This window comes from Oncorhynchus tshawytscha, linkage group LG09, assembly GCF_018296145.1.
Source record: "Oncorhynchus tshawytscha isolate Ot180627B linkage group LG09, Otsh_v2.0, whole genome shotgun sequence".
Lineage (NCBI taxonomy): Eukaryota > Metazoa > Chordata > Actinopteri > Salmoniformes > Salmonidae > Oncorhynchus > Oncorhynchus tshawytscha.
Window position 1 is genome coordinate 72,370,911 of NC_056437.1, and position 10,306 is coordinate 72,381,216.

The following is a 10,306-nucleotide window of genomic DNA, read 5'->3' on the forward strand; positions in this document are numbered from 1 at the left end:
TACAATTACAATAGTACTTACTCTAATTCTATGGGTCACTCATGATTTAATTTTATGGGATGTGTGTCTTGTTCTATGTTCTGTCCCTATACCAGTGATGGCGATTGGTTCCTACTTACACAGTGTTTATGGTGATTGGTTCCTACCTACCCAGGTGTCTATGGTGATTGGTTCCTACCTGCAGCAGAGTGAATGAGGATGCTCTGGTTGGGCCTCAGGTTGCCAAAGTCAAACAGCATCATGTAGGCGGTGATGTAGTTGACGGGGAGGGCGGCGGCTTCCTCAAAAGTCATTCCCTCTGGGATGAGGAACGTGTGGGTAGCGGGCACCACGGCCACCTCCTGCCACAGCCCACAGCGGTTCAGCACCAGCACCTTGTCACCCACCTGCATGGACGGGAAAGAGTCATGGCTTACTATAAGGTTACAAAATCCCAGTACATTTCTGACAATTCCTAGGGTTTCCAAGAATCCTGTTTGGAAGATTCACAGAATCAGGAGGGAATAGGCAGGAAATCCTGGATCCAAACAGGATTTGGAGAAAACCTGGGAATGTGGGTAAAGTTAGTGGGATTTTGCAACCCTAACTAGTGTATATCTACTGTAGACATGTCATTTAGTTCACAAGTTACAAGTGGCTATGTTTATGGAAAGCAAGGGATCAGCTGTTTTGTGGTTTGGTGTTGGGGGGAATTTTACAAATCTAAGGTTCACAATGCAAATACTGTGGAGGTCAGGTTAGTTATTTTGTCATTAGTTGTTTGTTATATAGGACCACACACTGTGACAACAGTCAACATCATAACATGATGTTGCATTAGCCCCCACTACTACTCCTCTCTCTCTGACAATTATCACCTCCCTCCGTATCACCCCAACCCCCCTCCTCTCCCTTGCTTGTCATTTTGGGCGCCGTGTCCCTATTCGGGCTTATCAGAGCAGCAGGAACCTCTCCTCTCCTGTCTGTCCAGGAGGAAGAGCCCCATTGTAAACATCCCCCCCTGCCGAGGGACTGACCAATCAGGGAGGGAAACACCAGGGACACAGGAAACAGAGCCCACCACTGCATTCTAACATTCTTCCTGTTTTCTTCCTCCTCCCTTCTCCACACCACCTCTACATCCATCTGACTCCTTCCTTCCCTCGTTCTACTCCTCTCCCTTTCCCTCAACCTGTCACTTTTCTGCGCTGTCTCTCCCTCTTACTCCTTCAGTATCTCTTCTGATTGTCTCTCTCTCTGTCTCACTCTGTCTTGTACAGTATCTCCTTTACCCCCGCTTTTTTTAATCTCCCCCCCTCCTCCTGTCACCCTTTCTCTATCTCCTTCTCTCCACCTCCCTCCATGGGCCCTGTGTGAGGAGTTGCCCGTTTCCCCTCTTCCTCATCAGTGAGACAGGACAATGGGTCCCATCTTCTCCCCTGGCCACTCTCCACTCATCAGCGGCCCTGCCAGATTCTTCTCCATGGTTGAGCACAAGACAAGCTCTCTCCTCCTGGGAACAAACCCACTCCTCCCGCCCCAGCCTCCCCACCATCCTCCCGCCCGCCCGGGCCTCTCTAATGGTCTGGAGGGAGCGATGCGCCTCGCTGTCTGTCTATCCACTCCAATTAGAGAGATCTCCCTCTTCCCTCTCATTCACTCTCCCTCTCTTTATATCCCCGTCTCAAGCTGATGCGTTTTGAGTCCTTCCTCTTTCTCTCTTTCACTCCTTTTCTATCAGTCTTCATCTTTCGCTCTCTCTTTCTTTCCCTCTGCCTGTCCTTCTCTCCGTCTCCCTGTGTCTGTGGTGAAACTCATTGCCCCCAGTCTGTTAATTGGAGCTCCAGTAAGGCAGGTAGGATCAATAGGCGGAGGCGTTGGAGCCTAGCAGGAAACACGCTGATGACTCAACCCTCACATTCAACTACATCGGCAAGTATTGTGTGCCCATGTGAGGCATGTGAGTCACCGTCACACACACACACACGCGCACACACACACACACACACACACACACACACACACACACACACACACACACACACACACACACACACACACACACACACATACATACACACACACGCACACACACAGGAGAAGAACACACACACATGCACACACACAAACAGAAGAACAAGACACACACACACAGAACATACTCCCACTCAAACACACTCTTGGCCAAAGTCCTCATTGTGACTTGTCTATCACAGCACTTGTTACTCTGTGACCCCCCTCCTAATTCTCTCATGTCCCCCCCCTTGACTCTCCAGCCTCCAATGAAGTTACCACACAGTGTATGAGGGGGAGCTTCTCAAAGAGCCTTGTAGTCAGCTGCTGTACACCACTGGTCTTTATCAACTAGTGATTCAGGTTTGGGGGTATGTGGGCTGCAAGTCAGAGGTTATGTGGTTTGGCGAGCTCATCAACTTTTGCCCCCAATTGGTTAGATCATGGATTCTAGTCTCAACTGGAGGAGTAGCTGTGAACTCCGTATGGCTCCTTAATTTTCTCATGGAGCCTAGGTTAGACTAAAGGACAAAGGACAATGTATTCATCCTACTGTGTTGTGTCAGCAGTGTTGTCGTCTAACATTGTTAAGCGTAAATCATAGGCGTCCCATTGTGACATAGCTACACGGCTCTGAGAACACCATCCACGGTTGACACACAGAGGCCAAATGCGCACTTCCCCATAATTCCCAGCGAACGTGTCTCCGGCACGCTTCCTCTATTCATTTGAATGTGTTGACAGTTGGAGAAATTGCTTGAGCTGTGTTGGAACTTCCAAAGTCTGAAAGGTCAACGGTCCAATATTCTAGAACAACCACTGTGCGTACGCCGACACGTTTTGGACTCTGATAAACCCTTCAGTCTGCTGATGTGTGAACCGTGTGAGACTGAGAGGGTCATCCATGGAGCATTATATGTGTCAGGATCACGGCCCCGCCCTGTTCACGGATGGAACCTACCTTGAGTTTGACCTATAATCTGTGCTTTCTACCTGCTCTTTCTACCATTGCAGCCGTTACCATGACAACGGTACTGCGACAGCAAGTCTTGTTACTGATAGGCTAGAACTGTTTACGGTAACAAACTTGGAGACGTACAGACGTTATATTTCTGAGTTGTCTTTCTTGGTCCCTCTCGGTTCTGTTGAGTTTTTTTGAGTGTGTGTGCTTTCGGCAGTGTTATAATTAGGCAATAAGGCCCGAGAGAGTGTGGTATAAGGCCAATATACCATGGCTAAGAGCTGTTCTTAAGCACAACGCAACGCGGAGTGCCTGGACACAGCCCTTAGCCGTGGTGTATTATTGCTGTTAGAAACTGGTTACCAATGCAACTAGAGCAGAAAAACACATGTTTTGTCAGACCCATGGTTTTGCTCAACATTCAGGGCTCGAACCACCCAGGTTATAATAGTTGTTAAAAACTGGATGGTTTGAGCTCTGAATGCAGAATGGCTGACAGCCATGGTATATCAGACCGTGTACCACAGGTATGACAAAACATGTATTTATACTGCTCTAACTACGCTGGTAACCAGTTTCTAATAGCAATAAGTCACGTCGGGGTTTGTGGTATATGGCCTATATACCACGGCTAAGGACTGTATTCAGGCACTCCGCGTTGCATCGTGCATCTGGACAGCCCTTAGCCGTGGTATATTGGCCATATACCACACCTCCTTGGGCCTTATTGCTTAATTATAACAATGATGAGAGCACACACTCTCAAAAAACCGCAACAGAACCGAGAGGGACCAAGAACGACAACTCAGAAATACGACGTCTGTTTGTCTCCAAGTTTCCAGGCGTCTGATTCTCTCCTCCCTTTTGTTGTTTAAGGCCGACTATCAAGACAGACTGTGCAAAACGCATGCTACGAGTGTGCTTCCCATCTGTAGTGAAAAGGAGGACAAGAGGGACGGAACGGAGCGAGGTAGGAGGGACGGAGGAAATACCAGACTGACAATGTGGGCCGGAAGGAGATAATTGAGAACATATGGGTCAGGTCCTACCAGAGCTCAGCTAAAGCTTATACTCTCAAAAAGGAAAGGGTTTAGTGAAAAAAAGTGCTGATCGAGGATTGTCAGTCATGAGTAATAGAGTGTCATTTGGGATATTTCCCTCTTTTTGTCACTTACTCGCTCTTTCCCCGCACTGCTCGTGCGGTTATTCGGGGTGATGTCACTTTTGTATTACAGTTTTTCTCAATTGCTAAAACACCATTTCTGAATCCTTGCTCCATTTCCTGAAAACATTAAACACAAAACCTCATCTTCAAGCACTATTTGCATAACCTCTGACTCCTCTGGCAAAATGAAACATTCGCCTCAAAACAGTTTTACCTGTGTTCAAAATCAAACACTGCTCTCAAGCCATAAACAAAGTGATCAAAATTATATACACTCTCAAGCAGTCAGTAAACAATACACCGAAAAATAGAAAACACATTGTTCAAAACATACAACTCTCAGGGAGAAGTACATTTTTAATTTTAAAAAAATATTCATATTTTTCCGTCATTGTCCTTTGATGAAAGAAAACATGTTCTATCATAGTAGCTCAAAATGTATCAGAAATTACTCTGCTTTGCTCTTTGCAATTTTGTTTTTTGTTCTTCCTCCTCCTTGTACCCCTATTTTTACAGTACTGTACCCTGTATCTCACAAACTTGTCCTTTGTCTCTGTGATACTGTAATTCTTGTTCTTTGTTGATATGAACCTGGAAACCAGTCAAAATCTATTGAGCAGTCAGTAATGTTAATAAATGGAAAGCACAATGTTCAGGGCCATATAATTCATCCATTGTACAGTATACAGCCTACAATGCACTGTACTACAGTATCCATTCTCAGACTTTCTCCTTCCCACCTTCAACAACCTGTTTTCTCTCTGAACTGGCTTATATTGGTTGTGTTGCATCATTTGAAACAGGTTCAATCAATTTTGAGTGGTTGTGTTCAATCAATGACATATGTTCTCTATCTGTATTTGATTGTTGCCACTTGTGTTTACCACTATGGATGACATGTGCATTAGAGTGCAGAATGTGTTTTGAGAATGAGAATGTGTTTAGTTTTGCTGAAAAGTCTAAGTGAGATCTGCTAATTGTGTTTGACCATGTGAAATGGTTTAAGGTATTGACAACAGACTGCATAATTAGCTAAATGAGTCCAGGCAACTGAGAACTTTGTTCAGCCAATGGGTTTTAGTGTTTTAGCAATTGAGAAAAACTGTAACCTACTTCTAGTCACTGTGTCACTGCAGACTCAGTGACAGCGTGTGTGTATGTGTGCATTTGTCTGTGAGTCTATGTTTGTGTGTGTGAGACGGAGAGAGAGAGAGAGAAAGAGAGAGAGAGAGAGAGAGAGAACAGAAGCCTCCCAAAAACAGTGACTGCAACTAAGGTCAGCACATTCTCTGTGAGCTCCCTCCTGCCAAAACACAGAGATCTCTATCCATTAGGAAGATTGGCTCTTAATTTAGGGAGTTGGAGTTGGGGGAAGGTAGGGCTAGTATGGGGACTGCAGAGTGTATGGGGACTGCAGTGTGTGTGTGTGTGTGTGTGTGTGTGTGTGTGTGTGTGTGTGTGTGTGTGTGTGTGTGTGTGTGTGTGTGTGTGTGTGTGTGTGTGTGTGTGTGTGTGTGTGTGTGTGTGTGTGTGTGACCTTCTAATCCAATCTGCATGAATAACAAAGTGCAGTGAGGCCTGGGAAGTATATAACAGGACATGGGTCGTATCATATATTATGATGTCTAAGACCATTGTGCTGTCAAAGACCGACACAGAGCCAATAACTCTGGTATATAGACGCTTCTATATGCTCATCTTATCCCTACGGATGTTCAGGTCCAGTGGATTTCAGGGACACAACCACTCCCTGCTGAGACAGAGGTGCACTGATCTTATTAGTGTACTTCCCAAAATACACCCTAATCTCTATATAGTGCACTACTTTTGACCAGGGCCTCTGGGCATTATATAAAGAATAGGGTTGGACTGATCTGGCACCTTCTCTTTCGTGTTTTAATGGCTCTTGCTGACATGGTTCAAATGCAACAAATGCAGAGTGTTCTTATTTTAATTAGTCTAGACCTGGGTCAATTTGTCTTCATGTCAATGAGTTTTGTCATTTTAGGTTAATCAATTGTTTAAGAGCAATAAAGGTTGACAGCAGGGTTATAACATCAGAACATATGATTTTGGTGTTTTAAAAATAGCAATGAATATACATCAAGTCTTTGTGCTTAGTGAACATTGTGGTTATGTCATAGAGTTTGATCTGTGATGGTGTTCGGTCTCAGGTTCAAATAATATAGCAACAATATCTCTAGGCTACTATATGCCTAAATTGTCATATTGTTATAAAATGAACAGATTTAAAGGGTCGTTATGCACAATATGTTGCTATTAGCTCCATTGAAAGGATGTGGTTGGCGTTGCCATGCCGTCAGTAATATAACTGGCAGTAAAACATGACTCATCACACTATTCAAACAAGGAGAGGTAGCCTGGAATGATCAATGCATAGGCAATGTTATTATCATACAAGTAATGCTGATTATATGACAGTGGATTTATGTGAAGACATAGGATAGATAAGCAGATAAGCTAAATAATACAGTCCTTTCAAAATATTCATAGTACGGATATACACTGAGTGTACAAAACATAAAGAACACCTGCTCTACCCAAGACACAGACTGACCAGGTGAATCCAGGTGAAAGCTAAGATCCCTTATCGATGTCACCTGTTAAATCCACTTCAATCAGTGTAGATGAAAGGGAGGAGTCAGGTTGAAGAAGGGTTTTTAAGCCTTGAGACAATTGAGACATGAATTGGGTATGTGTGCCATTCAGAGGGTGAAAGGGCAAGATAAAAGATTTAAGTGCCTATGAATTGGGTATGGTAGTAAGTGCCAGGCGCACTGGTTTGTGTCAAGAACTGCAACTCTCCTGGGTTTTTCATGCTCAAAAGTTTCCCGTGTGTATCAAGAATGGTCCACCGCCCAAAGTACATCCAGCCACCTTGACATAACTGTGGAAAGCATTAGAGTCAACATGGACCAGCATCCCTGTGGAACACTTTCCACACCTTGCAGAGTCTATGCCTCCACGAACTGAGGCTGTGCTGAGGGCAAAGCGGGGTGCAACTCAATATTAGGTAGGTGTTCCTAATGTTTGGTATGGTCCGTGTATACCCTAAAAATAGATGCTGTTTAATGGGCGTGGTATGCAGAATATAGCAATATTAATTTCAAATCGATAAAAAAATCAGAAGATTGAATGGTTGGTGATTTGTGACTTTCCCAAAGACATGTCTGTTGACAAAGATCGCGAGTAATCATTTAAATCTTCGGCTTCTCCTGGTCTTGCGCCTCGCCCTTTCCGTTCGCTTAGTGCGTGAGCCACTGTCGCTCTCCGTAACAAAGGCAACGGTGTCACTACTGCGTGGAGTCGCACCCGCCCCACCACCTCCGTCCTATCCCCGAAACGGTGCTCCAAAGTGCCACATGCGGAATGTTTTTAAAAAGGTTTAATTATCTCGTCTTTTCCATCCCCTAAACGTAGAGAGCATTGTATTGTAATCTCTCCAAATCCACAGAACCGAGTGCTTACACGCCTTTCAGCAGGTTAGCTGTCTAGCCGATGGCGCGACTCACAATTTGGAGCTGTCAATCTCCGGTGCGCAAAGCAACTCATTTTTTTTTTTATTGTCGGTAGACGAGGGGCGCTGGCTTCATTGAACTCACTGCCAATTAAACAATTGGGTCCTTTGCTGGAAGCATAAAAAAACTCCTCGGCTTGTAACTTTCCACTCAGAAGATTGAGTGAGTATTCTGCTGCTATGCTCTCCATTTACGCACCAGTGACTGGGCTAGCAATAACCCTCCAAAGCATTTAGCTGCGAAATTAGGCTACATTATTCTTGTGGGCTATCATTGTTCCAACTCTCTGGTCATTTTGAGACTTTGGACAAATAGACAGTCATATTCTGAAATCAGATTACATTCATATTCAAATGTATTGGTCTGGGCTTTTAGTGTTGAATGTGGTGATGATGATGATGGTGAAGCTGGTAATAGATGACTAACATGAACACATGTGAGACGGAATTGTCAATTCAAATCAATAGCAAACACTGACACGCCCTAAATCAAACAGCATCCTGATATGAACCCAAATGCCTTAAGAAATGAGTTAACCAAATGTGCTTTCTTTGGAACAAAGTAGCCGACAACATATTATTGTTCATGGAAATTGTCAAATGATCAGGTTTACTAGGCAATCATAGGAGTAAGCTAAATCATTTCTAAGACAGAGGCTTCAGAAGCAGGTGAAGCGAGAGAGATGGAGAGGAGAGAGCGGAGAGGATGTGGCGCGCTTACTTTTCTATCCGTCACCTCTTCTCCCACAGCCTCGATCTCCCCGGAGCACTCCATCCCTGGCGTGACAGGTGGGGACGGCAGCCGATCGTACAGACCCTGCCGGGCCAGCAGGTCGGCAAAGTTCAGCCCGCATGCCTTGACCCGCACCATGACTTCACCGGCCTTGAGTGCCGGCTTCCCCTTCTTCACCTGCAGTTTCACCTTATCATAGCCCCCGTAGCCGGAAAGGACCAGAGAGCGGTAGGTGAACTGCTCTTCCTCGGGGACCTTCTCGGTCGCCGCCGGTGTGGCTGCCGCCTCGTTGGAACTGACTGGTGGGGACTCCGGCTTGGACTCAGCTTTCGGCTCCTCGCTGGGTTTATTATCTTGCTTTGTTTCCTCGGCGTTTTGCTGCTGAGCAGGTGCATCATCGCCAGACATTGTGAAGAGTATTAGTAGACAGTGACAAGTCTTGAAATTAAACGTTCACTTTTATCCTCTTGTCTTTAGGAGCTTTGCTGTAATGAAGCGTTGATGAGTCCGATCTCAGTGAGTCAGGAGCAAAGAGAGAAGAAAAAACCTGATTCTCAGAGCTTCTTCAGCAGCCTTGCATGAGGACACAGACCCGAGTCAATGAGAGCTTCAGCTGAGGAAAGAGCAGGCTGCCTCGCAACGGCTACAGTGGCCAGAGGGTGTCAACTCCGCGCTCTGACAGTGTGTGTGAGTGGGACGAGAAGGAGGCAAGCTAGAAAACCCGGAGAGCGGAGTCACTGAGGAGGAGGAACGACAAGTGGATTTTATAGACAAACGGGCTGTGTCCGCCTATATACGTTTCGACATAGCCAGGGGCGGGCTGGAACAAAAATTCAGCACTGTCATTTCACACCAGCCCACAACCCCGCGCAATAATGCTAATTAAAAATAACATAATCAACTATAGTACAGCATTTCTCAAACTTTACTGTACTGTCTGTGCTTCTTGTTCTTGTTCTCATCTGTTTTTTGCGTCTGTCTGTCACACCTATGTGGTAATTGCTATTACATACAGAGCCACCATTTTAAGGAACTGGCAGTACATCTGTGTCCCTGTTTTCTTCTTTCCCCCAATACACTCAACTCTGGGCTGTCTCTGCAAAGCCTAGCATCCTTTCCCACAGCACTGGTATCAGAAGACGATGGGACCACACTGCCTGTGCAGGGCCCAGCAACATTCTAGTTGTGAATGAATAAACACATTTATTAGATAAAGAAGAAAGATTACTGAATACATGCCTAATAGAGACCTTGTGAAAGCCTTACTACTTACATTGCAAATACAAGTGCCTGGCTGTCATACCTGTTCCCCCCTTATCTTAATGGTTAATTACTATTACATACAGTGCATTCAGAAAATATTCAGACCCTTTGACCTTTTCCACATTTTGTTACATTTCAGCCTTGTTCTAAAATGGATTAAATACATATTTGTCCTTATTAATCTACACACAATACCCCATAATGATAAAGCAAAAACAGGATTTTATACATTTTTGCAAATGTATTTAAAAAAAAAAACTTTTTCATATAAGTAGACAAACCCTTTGCTATGAGACTCAAAATTGAGCTCAGGTGCATCCTGTTTCCATTGATCATCCTTGACGTTTCTATACCTTGATTGGAGTCCACCTGTGGTAAATTCAATTGATTGGACATGATTTGGTAAGGCAACACACCTGTCTCTATAAGGTCCCACATTTGACAGTGCATGTCAGAGCAAAAACCAATCCTTGAGGACGAAGGAATTGTCTGTAGAGCTCCCAGACAGGATTGTGTCAAGGGACAGATCTGGGGAAGGGCACCAAAACATTTCTGTAGCATTGAAGGTCCCCAAGAACCACCAAGACTCTGACCGCCCAGCAAAACTGAGCAATCAGAAAAAGATGAACGGCGCAAAGTACAGAGAGATCCTTG

General features: G+C 44.9%; 1 protein-coding gene across 1 annotated transcript in view; it reads right to left on the reverse strand.

Annotated features, from left to right (window-relative positions):
- LOC112258638 (synaptic vesicle membrane protein VAT-1 homolog) overlaps window positions 1–9,128 on the reverse strand; it is a 48,504-nt gene extending 39,376 nt beyond the window's left edge. The window contains exons 1-2 of the mRNA XM_042327380.1: window positions 8,378–9,128; window positions 179–386 (exon numbers count right to left, since the gene is read on the reverse strand). Coding sequence (XP_042183314.1) covers window positions 179–386; window positions 8,378–8,797 — 628 coding nt within the window. The 5' untranslated portion in view covers window positions 8,798–9,128. The remainder of the gene's footprint in view (window positions 1–178; window positions 387–8,377) is intronic.
- Window positions 9,129–10,306: the final 1,178 nt, after the last annotated feature.